This window comes from Alligator sinensis, unplaced genomic scaffold (genome assembly GCF_000455745.1).
Source record: "Alligator sinensis unplaced genomic scaffold, ASM45574v1 scaffold449_1, whole genome shotgun sequence".
Taxonomy (NCBI): Eukaryota; Metazoa; Chordata; order Crocodylia; family Alligatoridae; genus Alligator; species Alligator sinensis.
The window spans coordinates 42,274-65,883 of NW_005842838.1; the positions used below are offsets into that span (position 1 = coordinate 42,274).

General features: G+C 48.6%; 1 protein-coding gene across 1 annotated transcript in view; it reads left to right on the forward strand.

Moving 5' to 3' along the window:
• LOC102388050 overlaps positions 1–23,610 on the forward strand; it is a 53,968-nt gene that overhangs the window by 16,799 nt on the left and 13,559 nt on the right. Inside the window, exons 4-6 of the mRNA XM_006035447.3 lie at positions 5,207–5,402; positions 19,267–19,361; positions 22,851–22,971. Coding sequence (XP_006035509.1) covers positions 5,207–5,402; positions 19,267–19,361; positions 22,851–22,971 — 412 coding nt within the window. The remainder of the gene's footprint in view (positions 1–5,206; positions 5,403–19,266; positions 19,362–22,850; positions 22,972–23,610) is intronic.

Sequence of the window (23,610 nt, forward strand, 5' to 3'; positions counted from 1 at the left end):
ATATACTCCCCTGCTTGCCCCTCGCAGATGTGCACCTGGATAATTTTTTCAAAGAGATTCTCCAGGACCGAGGTAAGACTAACAGGCCTAAATTTCCTGGGTCCTCCTTTCTTCCTTTTTTGAAAATGGGGACCACGTTCACCCTTTTTCAGTCCTCTGGCACCTCGCCAGAGCACCACAAGTGCTCATAAAGCTGTGCTAGGGGTCCCGCAGTGACCTCTGCTAATTCCCTAAGCACTCTAGGGTGGAGATTGTCAGGACCTACTGATTTGAACACATCTAGTCCCACCAGAAGTTCCTTGACTAGGTCCTCTCTGACCCTGGGCCTGGCTGTGCCTCCCCTGGGACCATCAGGGATCCTGATGTGGGGGATGACCTGGTCCCTGCTCAGAAAAATGGAGGCAAAGAAATTGTTAAATAGGTTAGCTTTGTCATCTGGTGAGACCACCAGATTTCCAGGCATATCCTGCAGGGGCCCCACATTACCTGGAACCTTATTGTCTGAATAGACAAGAGTGGAGTGGGAAACAGAGGTCCAGTGATTTGTCCAATGTCATGGCAGGTCAACATCAGAACCAAGAGGGAACTAGGATACCATGGACCCTAGTCTTATGCCCTGTGACCTGGACCACATTGTTTTGTACTTGCTACTTCTGTACTAAAGAGCAATCCCTGCAGGACTATGATGTACAATAGCTGTGACATTCTAATCCAAGGCTGTCCAACTGGTAGCCCATGGGCCTCATCCAGCCTGCAAAGAGTTAACATGTGGCCCCCAAGCTTCCACCTGGCCACCACTGTTCCTATTGAAGTGGTAGTAACCAGGATCTCTGGACAGCATGGCAGAAGGCTCGGTGAGCTCACTGCCCGGAAAACAGTGCCAATGGGGTGAGGGTTCAGGCAGGGGGCTCATGCTGCTCATGTGGCAGTGGTGGGTACTGGGGGAGATCACCTACACAGTGCTGGTGGCAAGAGAGGAGGCTCATGTGGTGGGAGGAGGGAAGGGGTTCACACAGCGGTACAGGGGAATGGTGTGCGTGGTGGTGGTAACAGTGGGGGAGGTGAGGGGCTTATACTGTTTGTGCAGCAGTGGTGGAGAATTGCCTGTGCAGTGATGTGAATGGAGGGCTTGGCCAGCAGCAGTTGGAGGTGTGATCACCAGTATGGTAGTAGCAATGAGGAGGCTTGCAGTTCTTGCACAGCAGCAGTTAGTGAGGGGGATTGCCCATGCAGTGGTGGCAATGTTGGGGGTTGTGTGGCAGGGGGCACTGCACACACCAGGGGCTTTGGGGAGCTTACATGAATACTGCAGCTTGTAGTCCATGGGATGTATGGCCCGGGGTCTGTAATCAGTGCAACATGTAGCCTCTGACCACTTTGAAGTTGGACAACCCTGTTCTAGTCCATCCATTCAGACAGTTTGACTGGCCTGTAACAAACTCTGTCTCTATCCTTCTTCAGCAGCAGTATCATAGATGCTGAATAGGGCTGTGCAAAATTTTGACAGCAGTTTCATTTCGACGCCGTTTCGACTCATTTTGAGCTTGAAACAGCAAAATCGAAACGAACCAGAGAGCTTCAAAACAGCCTCCAAATGAAACCAGGCAAGCTGAAACATTTCGAAACTCAAGTTGGGCTTGCCTGCAGGGAAACAGAAACTAAAGTAAGGAGAGGGAGGAGGAAAAGTGGGGGGGAAGGAGTGCTCTCATTATTGACTGTGTAGCTGGCCAGTGACTGTCATCCTTTCCTGAGGTCTCTTGCAATCCCAGTGCTCTGGGAGTGGGATGGAAAAACTGCATAAAAGACAGCATTGTTTGAACTGCCCTGCTTTCTGCCTTGGTGTCAGTTGAGCACCTTAACACACACAGTGTCACCCACCCATGACACAAGTTTTGCCTGTCAGCAGCTAGAGGTACACGGCCCCAAAACCAAGACTCCCCCTGCACCTGTCTCCTTAACAGCTGGCAGGCTTCCTGGCTGCAGCAGGGCCTAGCAGGCCTGCAGTTTTCACCCCCTGTGTCCCAAGACAGACACAGTCCCACAAGCGCCCAGGTCACGAGTTTTGCCTGTCAGCAGCCAGAGGTGCAGGGCCCCAGAACCCAGAAGCCCCTGTACCTATCTCCTTGACAGTTGGCAGGCTTCCTGGCCTCAGCAGGGGCTAGCATGCCTGCAGTTTTCACCCTGCTGTGCCTTAACACACACACAGTGTCACCCATGTCACGAGTTTTGCTTGTCCACAGCTTGAGGTGCATTTTCCCCCAAGCCCCTGCACCTATCTCCTTGAAACTTGGCTGGTTTTGTTGCCTCAATAGGGGATAGCAACCCTGCAGTTGTGACCCCGCTGTGGCTTAGCTCATACACATGACATGAGTTTTTTACTTTCAAGACTTTGAGGTGCAGTTTCCCTGAAACCCCTGTACCTATCTCCTTGAAACTTGGCAGGCTTTGTGCCCTCAGAAGGGGCTACCATTTCATCCAAATCAGGCCAGAAATGACAATGTTGTAGGCTGTTTCATGCTTCCCCATTATAGCCTATGGGCAAAACGTCGAAACAGTGTCCAAACAGCAAAACTGTTTCAACAAAATGAAATGGAACAGCAGTTTCGAATTGAAACTAAATTCAAAATGAAATGCTGTTCCGTCAAAACGCAAGTCGAAACAGAACGGTGCCGTTTCGCACAGCTCTAATGCTGAATCATTGAAATCCAGGCCCCTGGCAGACATTAGAATGATTGTGCAATTGGGCTCTGAGGAATTTTATGCCCAATCCAAAAGATCACGCCTCTTACTATATCAGATGTGCATGGGGATAATATTCCTCAGAGCCCAACTGTACAATTGTGAAGCTAGGAACCTGGCATGGGGGAGCCAGTGCCCCAAACCAGGTTCCCTGCTTGCTGGTAGCACTGATGCAGCCTGGCATTGGGGAACCACTTCCCTGATGCTGGGCTACACCAGTGTGCCTTTCAGTAGGTGGGTCTCTGAACCAGGGACTGCCTCTGCTGATCAGGTTGGGAGAGCAATGGGGAGAGCCCCAAGTGCCAATTCTCAGTAGAGAAGTATGCTGCTTGGAACTGGATAGCTCCTCAGTCACTAGCTATGTGCGCACTGCTTCCATGCCAGAGCGCATATAGCTGGGGACTAAGGAGCCTCTGTAGTAAGCTACTGGCAACTGGGGAGCTTCCCAAAACCCAGCTGCATGATCTGGCTCCATAGCTTCCACACCAAGGTGCATGCAGCCAAGTAGTGGATGCATATATAACCAACAAGGAGGAATTACTCCTATATTTAGAATCCCTACCTCTGGATTGAGCCCAATATTTGTCACTCAAAGCAAATGCAACACTGTTGAAGACTGGATCATCCAACACTACCTATCTCTAAGCAAATCAAGCCTCAATCCCTGATGTCCCTGCAGGCAGGTTCCATCCTTCACTCTTTTTCCATGACAACAGTCAAACCTCCCTACTCTCAAATCTTAGGTCTGATTTGTGCTTATATATCTGCATGACTGGGGCAAGAAGGGAATTTCTGTACTAAAAGAGGTTCTTTCTGGGCACGTCTACACGAGATGCTACATCACTGTAGTGACGAGCTATGGTGATGTAGCTCATCGCTACAGTGGCATAGCATTGGCAGGCACTAATCTTGATGCTACTGCTACATTGCTGTAGCAATGAACTACCTTGCCGTAGCTCATTGCTACAGCAAAGTAGGGGCAGATACAACCTGTGCACCACTGGAACTGTGTAGTCAGGGGCATGTGTAACACATTAAGCTAATGTACATTTGCTTCTGAGAGAGAAATTAGTGCTCCATGTTGTTACTAAAAGAAAAGAAGTTTAATACAATGAATCATTTATTCTGCTGCCACCCAACCTTTCAGTAAACCAGCGTGCAATGTTCTAGGCTGTTTGTTAGCTAGGTTTTTAAAACAGAAACAAGCAAAGAGTACTGTACACAAAACAGTCTGTGAAACTCACTGCCACAAATTGTCAAGGTTCAAAATGAATGGAACAATATAGGTGTAATCATGATGCCAACAGCTACATTAGGTAGGATGATTGTTTATAAGGGATAGAGCACCTCGTGGTGTTCTATGGAAGCAGAATGCAGATAGGATAGGGGAAGGGGTTTGGAGTGGCACTTAGGGAGGGCACAGGGCTTAATTTGTGGCACACCTGCCAAAAAGGTTGACCCCATTGCCCTAGCTACTCAGCTATTGTAGGCAAAACACAGGAAAGCTCTCTCTCGTCCTCCATTCCTGACTCAATAAGTTCCTCTGGTTATGTATTTTGGTTGACTACATTTTCAGGCATCCAGAGGCCACTGCATGTCTATAAGGGTCATATGTACATGCATTGCCAGTGCACAGATTATTGTGCATACCCAGCCTATACATACAGACAACTATGTACATGTACAGTCTATGCAGCCATGACTAAAATTCCTGCCTGGGACATAAAATACTCAGATGACCAGAAATGCCATGTAGACAACCAAATCTGGACCTTTCTATAGCCAGGAAGGGAATAGAATGCCACCCCTAGTGCTCACTAGCTGGCAGATTGTGCATAGAGGGGGCTGCCTTTGCTTTTGCCAGTGGATGCTTGCAGACATAACAACCCCCCCACCCCCCCCCAATGGCGCTTTACTTTTAACTTGGCGCATTCCTGTGCTGAGCCCCACGTATGCCCAGAAGAGGCAGCACATTACTTCAACCCAGCTCTGCAGCATCTCTAAAGATGCGGCACTTTAGTGGGGCCTTTTTGGTGTTTTCATCTAATAGCTGATTGAATCAGCTTTAGCTAAAAGTGCCAAAAAACCCTGCTGAAGCACCCAATCTATACAGACGCTGAAGAACCGGGTTTAAGGAACACGCTGTTTTTTCCAGTAACACGCATTTTTTGTTTGGTTGGTTTTAACATCTGCAAGCATGGCCCTGTTGAGTACTCACTAATTTTTTTCAGTGTGTGCTTGAGCGACAGAGCACCCACAGAGTCAGTGCCTATGCCCTAACGGGTTTGAGATGCCCAGCTGCTGATTTGGTTATTACAGTGTGTACTGAGGCAGCTGTGCCTGGAGAGAAGATGGGCATATATACTATTGCAGGAAGCAAGTAAGTTGACTTGTTTGCTTGCTACCCATTGGAAATTTGCAACAAAGTCAAACAGTGCAATCTGCCTCTTCACCTTATTCCCTTCAGGATCCAGCAATCTTGGAAGCTTTTTGCAACTACCTCACCTCAGGCTCCTCCCTTGTGTTGTGCCTTCAGAGACAGAATGCTGTGAAGAAGCTACTTGACTTACTGGGGCCAGAGGATCCTCACCTGGCCAGAGCACAAAATCCATTCCTTTGGAGGGCTCAGTATGGCACCAGCTTAATCCAAAATGGATTTTACGGTAGGCTTTTGAGTTAAGAAAACTATGTCTAAAGGGCTCAGATATGTCAAGAGAAGCAAACATAGTTCTACAGCTGTTTCAAGCATTGGCATGCACTTATACCAGGGATGTCAAACTCATGAGGTCCCCTAGGATAGATTTAGACCCACACTGCAGCTGTAGGGTGAGTAGTGTTGTATCCAGCTCAGATAGCCACAGGTATTAATGCAACCATCATTTGCCCTGACTTGGCATCTCAGGCTCAGAAACCTTTTACTAGCATTCCAGTGTGATCTTTCTGGCCATGGACTCTCCCCTTAAAAAGGAAATCAGTGACTTGAGGGCATCAGGACCCCTGGGATTTGAACCTGGACTTTTACAGCCATAGACAGCTCAGGCTGCAACACCATCAAGCAGCTGACCGAACATTAACCCCAGCTCAGTCAGGACCCTCACCTGAAGTTCCCAGTGAGGTACCAGGTGACCTGAGTGAACAATGACTACCACAAGCCCCTGAATGGAGGGCTATAAAACCCTCCCACTTCCAGGACCTTGTCCCAGTGATAGCATTGTTAGGTATTGCTACTCCTGCTTCCTTGGATCTTCCTATTTGTTCCTGGTTACTTTTTCTCCTGTCTTGGACCCTTTGGCTTTGATCAACTGCTTGTCCTGACCATGACCTTGTCTTGACCCTTGGCTTGATACCCTGGAAACTGGACTGATACCTGGCTTTGAGCTTGGCTATTTGCATTCTAGTAAATCCCTGATTCTGGTCCTGCCTGGCTATGATTTGGTTGACTCTAACAGAAGGACTTCCAGGATCAAGACTGCAGATTATGACAGAGGAAGGTGAACAGCCTAAGAATAGGCTTGTGGATATTATATATCAGTCTACTCTTAGTAAGGTGTCTCCCCCTCATCAATGAGACCATGATTGCTCTTACTAAGATCACATCCCAGATACCGGACACCTATATCCTAACTGCATGGCCTTTTCAGAAATCACTTTCCAAATAACTTTTTGGGCTGCAGAATATTTCTATGCATAACCTGTGTTTTCATCTATAGCAGTCACTACTCCATTAAGATTAGACTAAGCACATCTGGAGCATTCCAGAGATTCCCAAAAATTGGATCTGTAAGAAGAAAAATCATAATCCCTTACTAGCCTACATTGAATTTCCACACACTATGGGTCTGGCATGACTGGAGTGATTGGCATCCTCCACAGTCAGGCTATTGCCTAATTATCAAGATGCATTTGCTGCCTGAGTTACAGAAAGATAGCTAGTGGGCAAGACCTCACTCCAGGCTGCACTGCTTGCAGGACATGCCTCATCTAACTCAAAGGCTACAACCTCAGTTATGCAGCTCTCCTTGTTTCAGGGATCTGGCTTCACTAAGGAGGTTAAGATTCTTGTGAAAGGCCTTCTGTTTCAAGAAAGAGAGCTTTTACATATTAAAATAAAGAAAATACTCCTTACCCAGAAGGCCTTAATACATTCTCTGAAAGTCAGTACACCCATCCCAAAGAAGAAATCTAAATATAGTTCTTAATTTGACCAGTAACCACCAAAGCAGCCTTCTACACTGCTCTGCATGTATTCACCTACTTGGCCTCCTAGGAAGTGTAACTGCTTCCACAGAATGAAAAACCCTGTGGCAGCTGCCTCTTCTCCACACCATATCTTCAGGCAACAGCCCAAATGTTTAATAGGTTAGTCAAGACAGATGCCACCCACTGTCTTAGGTTCCATATTCATCCACTCCATTATCCTTTGGGAACTGCTTGGCTGCCTTCTGGTCTGCATGAACCTGTATCAGCAGAGACCATTGGATTCCAAACACCACTGTGACTCACTATACTGCCCACTTCAAAGTGTCTGCTCCCGGTTCACTTTCCATGACCCTTTTCAGGCGCCTTCTCATGAGATTTTCTTTCAGCAGGATGTTGCCTACCTTCTGTCACAGAGCTATAGAAAAGGGTCCTCCACTACACTGTGGAAAGGGTTTCCATAGCAGTTACTTCCTGATCCCAAAAAGAAAAGGAAGATGGTATCCTTTCTTGGGTTTAAGGAAACTTAGGTCCTTCATCCGTGAGCTCAAGTTCAGGATGGTAACACTAGGACCCATAACCCATCTCTTCAGACAGAGAGCTGGTTTGAATCTCTTAACCTTCAGGACACTTGCTTTCCAACCCGAAATGCCTGTGATATGTGGTAGGTCAGAACTACTGCCAAACAAAGTACTATCATCGAGTGTGGAAAAACAAAACATGGTCTCAGTACAAAACTGGAGTCCCTTTGGATTTTCTGTTGGCTAGAGCTTACCTCCTTCAGGACATCCTGGCAGATGTACACCAGGATGGCAGAAGCTGTTGAACACCAACAGCAATGAGCACTTGCCCATCCATTCTTGACCACATGGTCTCCTGCATGCCAGATTTCACCTCAGGTGCATACAGGCATGGCATCTGTTCCCCAGAAGTGTATCACCTGAGCATGGCAGTAACCATTTCTCTCCAGTTAGGTTCTTCCTTTAACTGTGGAAGGACCTGGCAAACATGTGGCATCCTGTTCCCTCTTTCCAAAATACTGTTGACATTTGGAATGGTTTCCTCCTCAGTGAGGTACAGAGCACATGTGAATGACTTCTAAGGCCTCTGGCCTCCTGAGGAATCTTTCAGGGAAACTCTAGACCTGATGCATCTTCCACGGGATACTGCTGCTAGCAGTGCATCTTCTGGGCCCTCAGAATACACAAGAGAACCGTCTCAGCAGGCACAACTCTCTGAATCATGAACAGAGATCAAGGATACTGTCTTTCAGGATATATTTTTAGATTGAGTCCATCCAGAGATGTACCTCTTTGTCTCCTACATCAGCAAGGAGTGCTGAACCTTTTTGTTCTAAGGTGGGTCTCAACCTGATTTCATTGTCTAGTGCCTTTCTCATCTTATCATCAGACGAATTCTAGTATCCCTTTCTGAGTATACCTCTAATTTCACAACTACTCTGCAAGGTAAGGCAAACTGCCACAGACCAGATCCTATTGACTCCAACATGTTTATTTTATGGACCTCCTTTGTATATTGTGAAAGAGTCCCAGTCCCAGTCGGCTGCTGCTTCTGGACCTATTTTCCCACAATGGAAGAAGATGCTGCACTCAGATTTATTTACTCTCCCTCTCACAGCCTGGCTACTTGATGGCCCTCAAGCAAACCTATTTGGCTTAGAGTATTAGGTTCTTGGTGTGGTGTTATGTGAAGTCCCCTTTCCATTATGAGATCTCCCTTCTGGGTACTTCGGGCCACCTCCTAGAGCTGAAATGCATTAACCTTTTTCTCTGTTTTTTCAAAGTGACCTTGCCATTATCTCAGCTCACCACCCACTGGGAGATGACCTGCTTGTCTTCTCCCACTCAGCAATGCTAAAATTTTCTCAAGGATCTGACAAAGATATTCTCTCTGGTGAGAGATTTAGTCTTTCACTATGACCTGATTTTGGTCCTAATAGCAATGATGGCCCTACCACTTGAACCAATGGCAAACTACATGCTCTCCCATCTGTCCACGAAGATGGCCTTCTTGTGATTATCACCTTTGCAAAAAAAAGAGGGAGAGAGACACTGGTGGAAAATCTCTGCCCATCCCATCAAAAGACTGGCTCCCTATTCCAATCCTTAGGATTAAGGATAAACCAAAATACCCTTTTGTCATGGTTGGAAAAGGTCAATAAGTCTTGAAATGTAGAAATGCTAGGACTTGATCATCAAGTGGTAAAGCAATATAACGTCAATCAGTGTGTTGGCCCTATAGTACACATTCCTTAGGAGGTCTCCCAAAAGCTAGTCTGGTAAAATAGTCCTTGTGGTGTCTGTTTAGGGATTTCCTTTGCACCCCTAGTCTTTTCTAGCGTTGCAGTCACAGATGCCTCCAAGACTGGATAAGTCACATAGGTTAGCTGCTAGACAACCCACAACTTGTATTCACCTGTACAGAGAGACCAGATTCTGCATCATGGTACTGGAGCTGAAAGCAACTCAGCTGGATCTCAAAATCTTCATTCCACACATTCAAGTAAAAGTGATACAGCTGTTGCTAATATATTCTGTAAATTGTTGAAGCAGATCTTGGTCTAGCTTGCTGTGCCAAGAAACATTTTGCCTTTGGAAAATGGGAATTCATCAGCTCATCAAATCCTTTAGGCAAGGAAAGATCACTGGCAGACAAACTGGGTATGTCTACACAAGATGCTTTACCGCACAGTAGACTAATTGACTGTGCAGTAAAGCATCATCATCTACATGTGCAGGTACTTACTGCACAGTGAATAAATCTACTGTGTGGTTAATTTCATAGTTTCATAGTTTCATAGTTGGTAGGGTCGGAAGGGACCTGAGGAGATCATCTAGTCTGACCCCCTGCTGTGGCAGGAAAGAGTACTGGGGTCAAACGACCCCAGCCAGATGTTCATCCAGCCTTTTTTAAAAGACCCCCAGGGTAGGACCCAGCACCACTTCTTTTGGAAGTTGGTTCCAGATCCTAGCCACCCTGACAGTGAAATAGTGCCTCCTAATGTCTAGCCTGAAAATACCCTCTGCTAACTTGTGTCCGTTGTTTCTTGCAACTCCCAGGAGTGCTTGGGGGAACAGGGACTTTCCCAATGCCTGCTGGTCCCCCTTGATTAGTTTGTAACAGGCCACTAGATCTCCCCTCAGCCTTCTCTTTTCGAAGCTGAACAGGTTCAGGTCCCTCAACCTCTCCTCGTAGGGCCTGCCCTGCTGACCCCTGATCATGCGGGTGGCCCTCCTTTGGACCCTCTCCATATTGGCCACATCCCTCCTGAAGTGCGGTGCCCAGAACTGGACGCAGTACTCCAGCTGCGGCCTGACCAGTGCCGCATAGAGGGGGAGGATCACCTCCTTGGACCTGCTTGAGATGCATCTGTGGATGCACGACAAGGTATGGTTGGCCTTCCTGACTGCGTCCCCACTTTGTCGGCCCATGTTCATTGTGGCATCGATGATGACTCCAAGATCCTTTTCCGTCTCAACACTGACGAGAAGGGAGTTCCCCAGCCTGTAGGTATGCTGCTAGTTCCTCCTCCCCAGGTGCATTACCCTGCACTTGTCAGTGTTGAAACCCATCCTGTTCTCATCGGCCCACCCCTGTAACCTGTCTAGATCCACTTGCAGCCTGTTCCTTCCTACTAGCATACCCACTTCACCCCACATCTTAGTGTCATCTGTGAATTTGAACGGGGTGCTTTCTACCCCCTTGCCCAAGTCACTGATGAAGATGTTGAATAGTGCGGGCCCAAGGACCAAGCCCTGGGGAACCCCACTGCCCACATCCCTCCAGGTCGAATAAGACCCGTCCACCACCACACCCTGGGTGCGGCCCTCCAGCCAGTTAGTGACCCATCTGACCTTGTAGGCATCAACACCGCTGTCTCCTAGTTTCTTACTGAGAATAGGGTGAGAGACCATGTCGAAGGCCTTCCTGAAGTCCAGAAAGACTATATCCACTGCGACACCTGCATCCAAGGACTTGGTGACCTGGTCATAGAAGGCCACCAAGTTGGTTTGACAAGACCTGCCCCTAATGAACCCATGCTGGTTGCTCCTGAGCATAACCTCCCCAGCTGGCACTTCCTGGACATGTGCCAGGATAATTCTTTCGAAAAGCTTCGCAGTGACCCCTGGTAGTTCCTTCAGCACTCTGGGGTGGAGATCATCAGGACCTGCAGATTTAAATACATCTAGTCCCTCCAGAAGTTCCCTGACAAGGTCCTCATTAACCCTAGGCCTGGGTGTGCCACCTACAGGGCCCTCGGAGGTGCCAGTGGGGGAGATAGCCAGGTCCATCCTCAGAAATATGGAGGCAAAGAAATTGTTGAATATGTCAGCTTTACCGTCAGGTAAGATGACCAGATTTCCTAGCATGTCCTGCAGAGGCCCCACGTTACCTGGCACCTTCTTTTGCCCCCCTATGTATTTGAAAAAGGACTTCTTGTTGTCCTTGATCTGGGTTGCTAGTCCCAGCTCCATTTCTTCCTTGGCCTTCCTGACCGCCCCGCTACATTCCCAAGCTACCGAGGTATAGTCCTCTCTTGTGATGGCCCCTCCCTTCCAACGGGTGTAAGGTGTACGCCTCCTTTTTTGTTTGGAGATGTTCCCAGATGCTTTTGGTGAGCCATGGGGGCCTTTGCGCTCTCTTGCCCCCTTTGACTCATGTAGGGATTACTTCCCTTTGAGCTTGAAGGATCGTCTCCTTAAGGAACAACCACTCCTCCTGGACACTCAACTCCCTCCTGCTCTGGGACTTCAGTGCTTCCCCCACTAGTTTTCTCACTTCATTAAAGGGGACTTTATGGTTCAGAAGGGAGATGGGGTGAGGTCTGTTGTTCAGGAGGAAGTTGAGGGACAGGGTCTGTGTTTGTGGAGGGAAATAACGGGCTTTCCAGAAAACTGTCCACAGTGAGGGTGGTGCTGGGGGTGCACAGTGGGGCTGGGGCTGTCCAGGCGGCCTACAGCAGGGAGTACAGGACCAGGTTGTCCGCCAGCACCTCTCACACCCGGTGCTCTGGCCCCCACTGCTGGATGTATGGTTTGCCCAGGGACTGGGGAGGGGGGATTGCTGTCCCTGCTGCCACAGCTGGCACTCTTGAGCTGCCCCTGGGCCTCACAGAAGTTATGCAGCACACAGGTTGCAATGATGACCCAGGGGATGTTGGCCTCTGTGACCTCATGGCAGCCTCGTGGCAGCCCTTCAGGTGGCTGAAGGCGTGCTCCACCAGCTCATGGGTCCAGCCCAGGTACTGGTTGAAATATGTCTGGCAGAGGTCCAGCTGGCTGGTGTAGGGCTGCATGAGCCAGGGGAGGAGTGGGTAGGTGGGAGTCCCAATGAGGAGGGGCAGGACTGCCACCTCACCCAGCTGGAGGTTCAGCACCCCTGGTATAAAGCAGCTGCTCTCCACCAGGGCTGGCAGGGCAGAGTTTTGAAAGATATGGGCATTGTGGATGTTGCCAGCCCAGCCAATGCTCACATTGGTGAAGATGCCCCAGTGGTCAACAATGGCCTGCAGCACGATGGAGTGAAAGCCTCGCCAGTTGTTTTAGGGGCAGTTGCTGTGGCGCGGGCAAGTGATGGGGATGTGGGTTCTGTCCAGGGCCTCGATGCACCTGGGAAAGCCCAGGGCACAGAGCCAGGGTGTCATGGACCGAGAGCATGGTGTGCCCCAGCACATCCTAGAGGGCACCACAAACCTCCAGGATGGCCTCCCCAGTGGTTGCCTTGCCCATGCTGAAGAGGTGGCTGACAGTGCAGGCTGGTGGGCATGGCAAGCTTCAGCAGGGTAATGGCCAGCCAGGTCTTTGCAGGGAGGGGCAGCTGCATGGTGGTGGCCTGCTGCTCCAGGTGAAGGCAGAGCTGGTCGAGGAGCTCCTAGAAGGTGGCTTGTGTCATCCAAAATGACTCCAGCCACTGCTTGTTGTCCTAGGTGCGCTGGATGACATAGAGCCACCAGCCCTGGCTGGCCGGGAGGGCCCACAGGCAGTAGAGCTGGAGCCCCAGGAGCTTGTGGACAGCACTGAGGGTGGCATCCATGTGTATATCATCAGCGTCCCTATTGGGTCCAGGTGGCAGCCCAGGGTCTGGGCAATGTCAGTGTGGGGACAGGGGGCCTCAGACACAGCGGTGAACCTGGCCACGCAGCCGCGCAGCACGGGGAGATGGCAGGGCCGAGACTGACCTGAGCCAGGCAGTGATCGCTGTAGTGGCAAAGTATGGCCAGCAGGGAGGCAAGCAGAAGGCCAGGGCATGGGCTGTTGCTCCCAAGGCCTGGGGGTGGAGCAGCCATTGTATGGTGGGAACAGGCTTTGGTGACAGAGCCTGAGTAGGAAGAAAAACAGTGAGCATGAGTAGATCAGTAATTAGGTGGGTAAGTACACAGTAGCTCTTTTTGCCATCTGAGGGAATACCAAATCACCTTCATCTTGTTTCAGAGGAGGACTTGTGTCTGGCTCCCAGAAAAACTTTTGAATTCTTACTGAGCTGGAGTGAACTCTAAGCTCAGAGATGTGAGTTCCAGACTCAGACCAAATACTGCTGCTCCAAGTTGATCCAGCTGTAAATAGGATACCTAGGCAGTGAGGCTAGGAATTAAAAAATAGCAGGATGTGATGCTAGCCTCACTGTACCCTTGGGTATTGTTGGCTTCTGAAATGGTGTGCCTAAACCATGGTATCCCTATAGATCACCTGAACTTCATCTCCAGTTCAGAGGCTGCTCAAGAATTTCATTCTTTTGATAGAAACCTGATTTCCTGCCCCGTCTTACCCAATTTGTAATTACAGTGCATCAGAGCAGACTCGATTAATCAAGTCTGTTGGAGCATGGTAATTACCACACTCCAGCAGTCTCCCACATCTCATGTATCAGTGTCCCCACACTTCAAAATGGCAGCAGGGGCATTTGAACTAAAGTTCTTCAGATGAGCTTTATTTCAAGCACCCCTGCTGCCATTTTGAAGTGCAGGGATGCTGATACAAGAGAAGCTGCTGGAGCTTTAATTAGAGCAGCTCTCAGATCCACTCTAATTAAAATTCTGCCCCCCACTTCCCCCCACTCCCAGAGCACATAAACTTGCCCATAGACTTAACTTAAAGAGCTCTCTTTCCTCCCTTCTTTTTTACCCCTTCTTGTATTTGTACAGAACAGTCATTTCCCCTTTCTGCCTTTGTTTTGCTAGGCTAAACAAGCTACTCTCTTGTAGTCTCAGTCTATAAGATCACCTCTCCAGGTACCTCAGCCTAGCAGCCTTTCTCTGCATCTCTTTCATTTTGAATTCATCTTTCTTGTATATGGATGAACAGAAGGGTACAGAGAATTCCAGCCTAGGTCTCACCAGTGCCTTGTATTATGGCATTAATACTCCCCTCTCTCTACTGTAGGAACCTTGGCTGATAAATCCTTGAGCTGTATTTGGCTTTTTCATAATGGTAATCACTCTGATTGTTCATCGTTGCTTCTGTCATTGCCAACAGTTTCCAGCTTACAGGGGAAATTCTTCTTATTAGGGCCAAATTCACAAGGGTATTCAGACACTTGATTTATCATAGAAATCAAGGAGAAATAAGACTGAGGTATCTACATACCTTTATGAAGCTAGGCCTTAGTCCCCCAGTAGCATGACCTTGCACTTCATGCTATTAAATATTATCCCATTTCCACTATAGCAGTCTTCAGGCTCATCCAGTTCTTCCTTTCTTCTTGTGGAGTTAGCTCTTCTTTTATTCCTTGCCACCCCATCTTATGTTTCTGTCTGTTTTCCCTCTTTTTTTCTCTAATGCAGCAAATCTGTTCTTCAGTTCAATAGCTCATCAGTCAACTGGTCTATTGTCCTCCCACATGACCTTCATGATCACATGTTTTCCTAAGCCACCTTTTACCTCCAGGGGTCTAGTCAGGTATCTACATATTTTACATTGTCTGTGCAGCCTCTTCTCTCCTTTCCTCCATATTGATTTCAAACAAACATCTTAACTCTACCATTGTATCCAGCTACCTGTACAGTCCTTGGATAGTCTATGACAACTCAAGCATAAGTATCTTCCTTCAGATACTCACTCAAGAATAATGTACATCTTTTACATCCAACCAGCTTCATTGTCTTCTCCATTCATTTAGTCATCTCCATGGCTGCCTCTGTTATCATAATCTTTTTCCCCCTATCTACTGTCTTTAAAGAAAAAGAGGACAGATTCCACCATGCCTAACTTCTAGTGTTGTGCTTTAACCATGTAAAAGGCCCCTGCTGTGTCCCCATTACAAGAAAGAATAGAGAAGAGGAAGGTCCTTTAAAGGGATGAAACAGTGGATCTAGTCCTGAGCCATTTACTGCAGAGCTGCCTAATTAGCTCTGCAGCAAAGTCTCTGTGTCTACATGTGCGGCCCTATGAGATTGCAGTAAACTAATAAATGCTGTCATAGGTTAGTGCTTGTAAATACAAGTGCTATCCTGCAGTGGCATTATTTATTGCCAAGAAATGCAAGTGTAGGTACTGATGGGGCTGACTGGGGCACAAGCATAGGCAGAGGGAGAAAAAAATTGAGGGGGCTGAGCATTTCCCCCCCAGGCGGGAAAGTCTGTGGGGGGAGGGGAAAGGGGAAAGGGCCAGTGGGGAGGGAGTGGGGCTGGAGCTGGGATTGGGCAGGGGTTGGGAGGGAGCGGAGCTGAGCCAGGATTGGGGCTGGGGCTGGGGCTGGGGCGTGCTGCGCCTGTCCTTTCCCCCGCACCCAGGGTCATTGCCCAGCACCAGCGCCCCCTACGCCAATGAATCTGCCGCCCCCCAGCCCCACACTGGCCCCAGCTGCCTCCCCACACTGGCCCCAGCCCCAACCCTGGCCCCAGCCCCGGCCCTGCACTGCCCCGGGGGACCTGGAACTGGGGGCTGGAGTAGAGCCAATCTTGGCTGCACTGCTGGGCTGGAGCCCCCGGGACCCTCGTGCCCACCTCGCCCCGAGTCAGGGTGGGGTGCAGGATGAAGCCATGGCTCATCCAGGGGGGCGCGTGGTGGGGTGGGGAGTGCAGCTCCCACCACTGCACACATCCCAGGGGTCATGGCGGGCGCATGCCCCCGGATCTGCATGGGGCAAGGCAGGCTGGGGCCAGGGTAGCGCTGGAATCTTCCTGGCAGGGGGACCAGGCTGCACTGGAATGGGCAGCTCTGGTGCTAGGAGGGGGGGTTGGGGGGACTATGGTGAATTGGGGTGGCTGCACCCCCCCCCACCCCCCATAGCCCCCTCCCAGCACCACCACCACAGCCCTGGCCCCAGCCCATAGCAGCAGCCCATCTTGTGCCACGCAGATCCCTCCATGCCTCCCAAGGTATAGCAGCAGGAGTTGCGCCCCCTGGACAAGCTGCACACAGCTCAGTCCCGCACCCAACTGGCTGTGCAGGGCTGTGCGAAACAGAAGTGTTCCATTTCGTCCAGCGTTTTCAACGTTTTGACAGAACAGCATTTCATTTTGACAAGATGTGTGGCTCTGCACCTTAACAAGGATATGGTAAAGCTTGAGAGAATCCAGAGAAGGGCTGCTCGTATGATCAGAGACTTGCAGATCAGAGACTTGCAAGGAAAGCCACATGAGGAAAAGCTGAGGGACCTGGGACTCTTCAGCCTGAAAAAGAGAAGGCTGAGAGGGGACTTGGTAACTGCTTACCGCTACATCAGAAGCGTACATCTCGGGCTCAGTGAACAGCTGTTCACCAAGGCACCCTTGGGGAAAATGAAGAGTAATGGACACAAACTCCTGGAAGATCATTTCAGACTCATTTCAGGCTCAACATTAGGAAAAACTACTTCACAACGAGGGTGTCCAGAATGTGACCATTACTCCTAGTTTTCCCCAAGCGTGCCCTGGTGAACAGTTGTTCACCAAGCCCTGGATGTACACTTCTGATGTAGCAGTAAGCAGCTACCAAGTCCCCTCTCAGCCTTCTCTTTTTCAGGCTGAAGAGTCCCAGGTCCCTCAACCTTTCCTTGTACAGCTTGCTGTGCAAGTCTCTGATCATATGGGTAGCCCTTCTCTGGACTCTCTCAAGCTTTACCACATCCTTGTTAAGGTCCAGAGCCCAGAACTGGATGCATTACTCCAGCTGCGATCTCACCAGTGCTGAGAAGAGCCAAGCAGAGCAGGAGAATCACTTCTTTACAATGTTTTTGCTGGAGATGCATCAACTAATGCATGCCACTGTATTGTTGGCCCTGCTGGCTACAGCATCGCACTGCCAGCTCATGTTCATACTGTGATCAATTATTACCCCCAGGTCTGTGGTGGCAAGTGATGGGGGATCTTCAGTCCTGCTGCCTGATGAGGGGCAGAAGTTGCACAAGCACCCATGTCATGAGTTTTGCCTGTCAGCAGCTAGGGGGTGCAGGGCCCCAGAACCCTCCTGCACCTATTTCCTTGCTAGCTGGCAGGCTTAGTGGCCGCAGCAGGGCCTAGCAGCCAGGCCTGCAGTAGTTTCCCCTCCCCCGTGCCCCAAGACAGACAGTTGCACAAGTACCCATGACACAAGTTTTGCCTGTCAGCAGCTAGAGGTGCAGGGCCCCAGAACCCAGAAGCCCTGCACCTATCCTTGACAGCTGGCAGGCTTCATGGCCTCAGCAGGGGCTAGCAGGCCTGCAGCTTTCACCCTGCTGTGCCTTAACACACACAGTGTCACCCATGTCATGAGTTTTGCTTGTCCTCAGCTTGAGGTACAGTTTCTGTACCTCATGCACATACACATGACACAAGTTTGTCTCTCAAGACTTTGGGGTACAGTTTCTCCGAACTCCCTGTACCTATCTTCTTGAAACTTGGCAGGCTTTATGCCTCAGAAGGGGCTTCCATTCCTACAAGTTTTAGACAAATCTGACCAGAAATGACAAAGTTATAGGCTGTTTTGACCTTATACATTATAGCCTATGGGTGAAATGTCGAAACAACGTCGAAACAGCGAAACGTTTCAACTTGCCTCGTTTTGTTTCGAGACTGTTTCAACCATATCTGTTTCGTTTCAATTTTGCTGTTTCGACCTTGAAACAGGTCGAAACAACATTGAAACAAAACTGGTGGCAAAATTTCGCACAGCCCTACTGTGCATTGCCTGGCCTAGCCCCAGCCCCACTCCTTCCTCGCACCTGCTGCAGCCGCTGAAAGCCCTCGGCCAGGCTGCCTTGCAGCCCTAACACTGCCCCATGTTTGAGGGTGCTAAGCCCTGTTAGCCCCCCCACTTCTGCCACCTATGGGCACAAGGGTACTTCAGTGCAGGGGCTGCCTGCTGACTAGTCCTGCAGTGAAACACCCTCACGCCCTAGCCAGCCCTTCTGCAGCAAGTTGAGCCAGATTGAAGCAGCTCCAGGATGGCAGGCTGACCCCTGGGGCCCTCTTCCAGCCGGGGTTACTTCGACCCAGCTAAACATACTGTGGTCCCAGGTACATGGGTAAACCTGGCACCCAGGAGCAATAAACTCCGGCACAATATGTGCTGCAGTTTATTGCTTCACATGAATTGCATATGTAGATGCACCTACAGAATGTGAGGCCCTGTTCTTACAGCAGTGATTCTCAACCTTTCTAGCCTTAAGACATCCCTTGTTAGACTCACAGCACCACAGCAAGTGCCAACTTTGCTCTCACTGATTTTTTTACTTCAGAAAAGTAATAGAGCAATTCTTTTGTTGTGAAGAACTTAGGAAGACCACACTGGGTCAAAATGCTTTTGACACTATGGAATCCTATTTGGAATCTCTGGGTTTGTCCTGTGAATCATGAGTAGACATTTGCACACCTAACTGCACTAATACAGTGTGGCATCCTTAAAGGGATATTACAGCACAAGAGCTGTTTTAGAGGGCTATAGGGGAAGGGTCCCAGCAGTAAGGGGCCAAAGTGCTCTAATGGTAGAGAAGAACAGGGCGTCTGCCAAAGAAAGCTAGACCAGAGAAAGTGACACCATGAGTAGGCTTGGGGGAAAGGCCAAAACAAAGGAATATTTGACTAAGGCCCAGGAGGGCAGAAGGAAGGCTGGAACTGCTTCACTGTCTACCTACGATGATTCCCTTGATTATACTGCTTGGAAATAAAAGGAATGTTGTATACACAAAGAACAAGCTGAGCCATAATGGAGCAAAATCAAAATACCAAGAAGACAAGGAAACAATTCTAAATATAATGCTTTTAAATGTTTGCTATTATTGTTTATAACAACTGCCCTTTCAAACAATTACTTCAGTAAGTTGCATACCATCAATCTCCCAGGAAGAAGATGTGAGCTGAGAGAATGTTTAATTCGTAGCCTGATAGAATCCTCTCTTTGTATCGTTTATCAGGGTCTGTATCCTACCAAATGGCTATTCAGGATATGAAATTGTTTTTTCCAGAAGGCCTGTGTTGTGCTAAGTGCCAGGTATTAGAAGAAGACGAGGTAAGTCTGGCCTTACCTGAAAAATAATCCCTACTATTTTAAAATAATGGCTTTGTTCCCTACAATACCAGGACTCTCTTCATTATGATGCTTCCTATTGTACTGCTCAGTTATTGACTTTTCCTTCAACCCTATACATTCCCACCATCCCAGTAAGAGAGAGGCTTTCCTAAATTCTATTTGTGGCAAATTTTACTGGGCAAATGAGAGGCCAAATCCAAAGTTTCAGGATCAAGATTTCCAGACTGAGTCAACAGGGTGCATTTGAAGTGAGAGAGAGAGCTACACAACAGGAGCAATTAATCATCTAAGATATCCACTGGGTAAAAAGCTGGGGTCTGATTTACAGAGCCACAGACTATGGCAGCTCCTGTGTGCTTCAGTTAGAGGGTGAGATGCTCAGCACTTCTGAAAGATCATGCTTGATGGTTTTTATTAATACCAAATGCTGATGACCCTACTAATATTGGTGTGCCATTCTCCTGCTCCTCACAATCCATCACCATGATGGAGAAGAAGGGCTTTTCCCAGACCTGTTGTCAAGTCATACGAATTTCAGGATAATCCCATTTTCAAAACAGATGGAAGGAAAAACTGGCACTGAAAGAGAATTTCTCTGGGAGGTATCTTGCCAGAATTACAGCTGTTTGAGGATCCCTACTGAAATATTGACCACGCGTGTGGGGAGGAGCCTCCACCTGCAAAAACAACCCAGTCCTCCCCTTGCTTTCCAGTTCGATAGTAAATTCACTGTCAGGTGCCTAGCTGTAGGTATTAGGTTTGTATTGGGGAAGGACAGATGACAACCTCCAAAAAAAGCCACTTTGAAATAGATAAAAACAACTGCATTACCCAGCTTCCTGCTCCCAGTTTCTTGCTGGGTATGGAAGGGGCTGGGAGTGCTGAAGGGATGTATTTACTTTGTATGTACAAGGCGGAGGGTGCCTCAGAAATCTTCGAAATATCTCCTATCCTTAGCAAATGTTCAGGTCCTAGGGAAAGCGGTGTGTCATGCTACTGAAAAGCCCCTTTCCTCTAGTGACTATGGAATGAGATCAGTGAGCTGCAAAGGAAGTACCATCCAGTCCTCTCTTGTGGGGAAGATGGAAGCCTCAAGGGTGAGGTATATAAAGCAGTGGAAAGAGAGAAATGTTAAGACTTCAGTAAGGACATGGAAGTAACTTGGGGCATAAAAAAGCTGCAGTATGAAACACTCTCTGGAAACAGAGTGAATTCCCTATCTTGAGACCAGCACTCACAACTTTCTGAACACTTCATATCCAATGGGCACATCTACATGTGCTGTTAATGCAGTATTGACTTACTGTGCAATAAAATACTGTGCAGTAAGCTTTCCCCAGGAGCACATCTACACATGCACCTTTTTGGGAGCAATTCTGCTTCCAATGGGAGCAGCGAGCTGCTCCTGCCTTGCTCTGCCCCCCTGCAGCAGCCAGGGGGAGCTCCATACTCCCCCAGGGTGCTAGCCCAGGGAATGGCAAGGAGCATGGGGGACAGTCCTGATGCGCATGGGACCAAGAGAGCTCTGCTGGCTGCAGTGGCAGCTGTTTCCTGGCCCCATGCTCATCAGGAGGGGTCCTGATGTGCAGGGGCCAAGAGACAGATGCTGCTGCAGGTGGCAGACGTCTTCTGGCCCCATGCACATCGAGACACAGCTGCTAGTGAGCCCCCAGCTGGGCGGGGATTCCTTCCGCAGCCGGAGGCTGGCTGGAGCTGTGCCACTTGTGAGGCAGCTACTGGTGACTGGGCAGGGAACCTCACTGGCAGCAGCTACACAAGTGGGACAGTTGCGAGCAAGCCCCTGACTGAACAGGGAAGCAAAGAGCTCCCAAGTCCCGTCCCAGCACTGCTTGGCTACTAGCTCATGTGGAGAGCCAGGTGCCATGCAGTGCCAGGGCAGGTGGGGGGGGGGGGGGGGGGGGGGGGCAGAGAGTGACCCCATCCCAGCCCTGATTGGCTCCTGGAAGTTGCCAGGAGCTGAGGAGTGCCAGGACTGGGGACAGAGAACTCCTCTGTCCCCTGCGGCCCCCTGCCGGTGTGGCTGACCAGGAGCAAATTGTCTCCGGCTCGGTGTCTACATGAGTGCTACTGCACAATACCTCATGCACAGTTAATCTACTACCTGTATTTACGGGTAATAGAAAATTGCACGTTAGCTTAATTTATTGGGCAGTAGCTGCTGTGCACGGTTACATGGTGACACCTTACTGTACAGCAGTTTAGTCTACTGTGCAGTAAAGCATCTCGTGTAGACATGCCCAGTGAATGCTTGGGAATGGAAGTAAGGACTAAAGTCTCCAGGAAAGGAACTAGGTTTTCAGATGGATTGTTGCATTTGTCTCAGAAGTCCCAGTCTTACCTGGGTCTCATTAACCTTTTATCTATCCCTAGAACTCCTCAGAAATCCATAGTACATGTTTTTCCCCTCACCGCTACATACTTTGGAATGAGCTACCATGCAAAGGATTCAAGGGCAGAAAGAGACAAGTAAAAGGAAGGGTATCCAGTGCTTAGAGAGAGCATTGTGAACCCATGTGTGGGTGCTACCAACCTGTACCTTTTCATAGCACATATAAGGACAGATTCCATTTGATCTATATGGGTACTTAAGTGAACTAAAGTGCCTAAGTACTATTCTATGCCATTCTGCTTGAGTCCCTGAAAAAACAATGCAAAAGATGTGTGGGTCCTCCTCCTTCTCATAGCCCTTTTGTGACTCAGTCTTAAGGGTCAGATGATGACATGTTACAAAGTAGATGCATTAATGGATTTTCAGGATTTGAACAGGGTGGAATAAAATGGAATAGAATCTGGCCAGTAATACATCTCTTGGCAAACTGTATACAGACCACAGACTCCATCTTAAAAGGGTGATGCTGTTCCTATATCAAGGGTTAAATGGTCTATTCTGTCTTTAACTTAAACCACCAGTAAATATATATATACATACATACATACATATATATACATACATACACACACATATATATATATACACACACACACACACATGAACTGCAGTAGTTGAAATGAAATGATGCCTTTGCTTTTCACATAGCTATTCAGATTTCTTTTCCACTATGATCACAGTATCTGCAAACTTGAGGAGCTAGAAATGATAGTCATACTAAAGGAAAGGAGGCTTTTTGGATGAATGTAAAATAGTGTCTTGGAGATTCTTGTGGTTCTGGAGAATGTGGCCTTTAAGAGTTTCATGCAGACTTTGGAAGGGATGTCAGAGTAACAAGGCACCAGGCTGAACCAGAACCAGCTGAGGGAGAACGTATGCAGAATGTTCTTTTAACATCAGACAACATGACCAGGTGTTTTCTAGGGTAGCAATTACAGGCATATGCAGCATCCTGACAAATGCTTCACAGCTGGCCTGAATCGACAGCTAGAGAGTGTTATTCTTCCTCATTAGGTAATACTGTTCACATGACATGCCTTTCCCCTTCCTTCCTGCAGATCTGGAACATTAAATGTGACCCAATACTCGCTCTGGAAATCAACAAGCAGCGCAAAATTGTAAAATGTGAAGTGAGAAGGCAACTCAATTTATTGGGCTCTGAGCAGCTGCCCAGGTTAGGTAAGGCAATGCATAACTCTTTCATTGTAGGCCTCAAACTGCTATTGATTAATTGGATAGAAAGACAAACCATCTAGTGGCAGCCAGAGTCATTACTGATGTCCTTTCAGGAAGGAGAGACAACTCTGAGCTGGAAAGAACTTCTTGGAAGGAGTTTGCACCTTTAACCCCTTGTATACCAAGCATCTCCAATACCCATACTTTTGTTGATGTACATTTAGCTCCAATAAAAAGTAGAGACCAGAACATCTGGAAGACTGGGGTCCTCTGTCTGTGGAGACAGGTAGTAGATGAACAGCAGTGCAAGCTTCCCTGCAATACACACTTTAAGTCAGACCTTGCTTGAGAAGCTGCTTCAGGCTCCAAGCCTGTTTATTCCCTAGCTACCCTGTGAAGACTGCTCCTGAGGTGTCAGATTCTTGGGCCCCGACACATGTTCATTTAATGGCACAATGGGACCTGATCCCTGATCCCAGCAATCAGGTATGATTTTGGAATCAGAGTCAGATCCCTATTCTACCATTACTACTTTACAATACAGGATGATCCCATAATCATAATCCTGGTCCCTGACCTCTGTGTGGGGTTTAAAGTCCCTAGTGGGGGAAGTTCCTTGGGATACTCTTGGGATACTCTTGG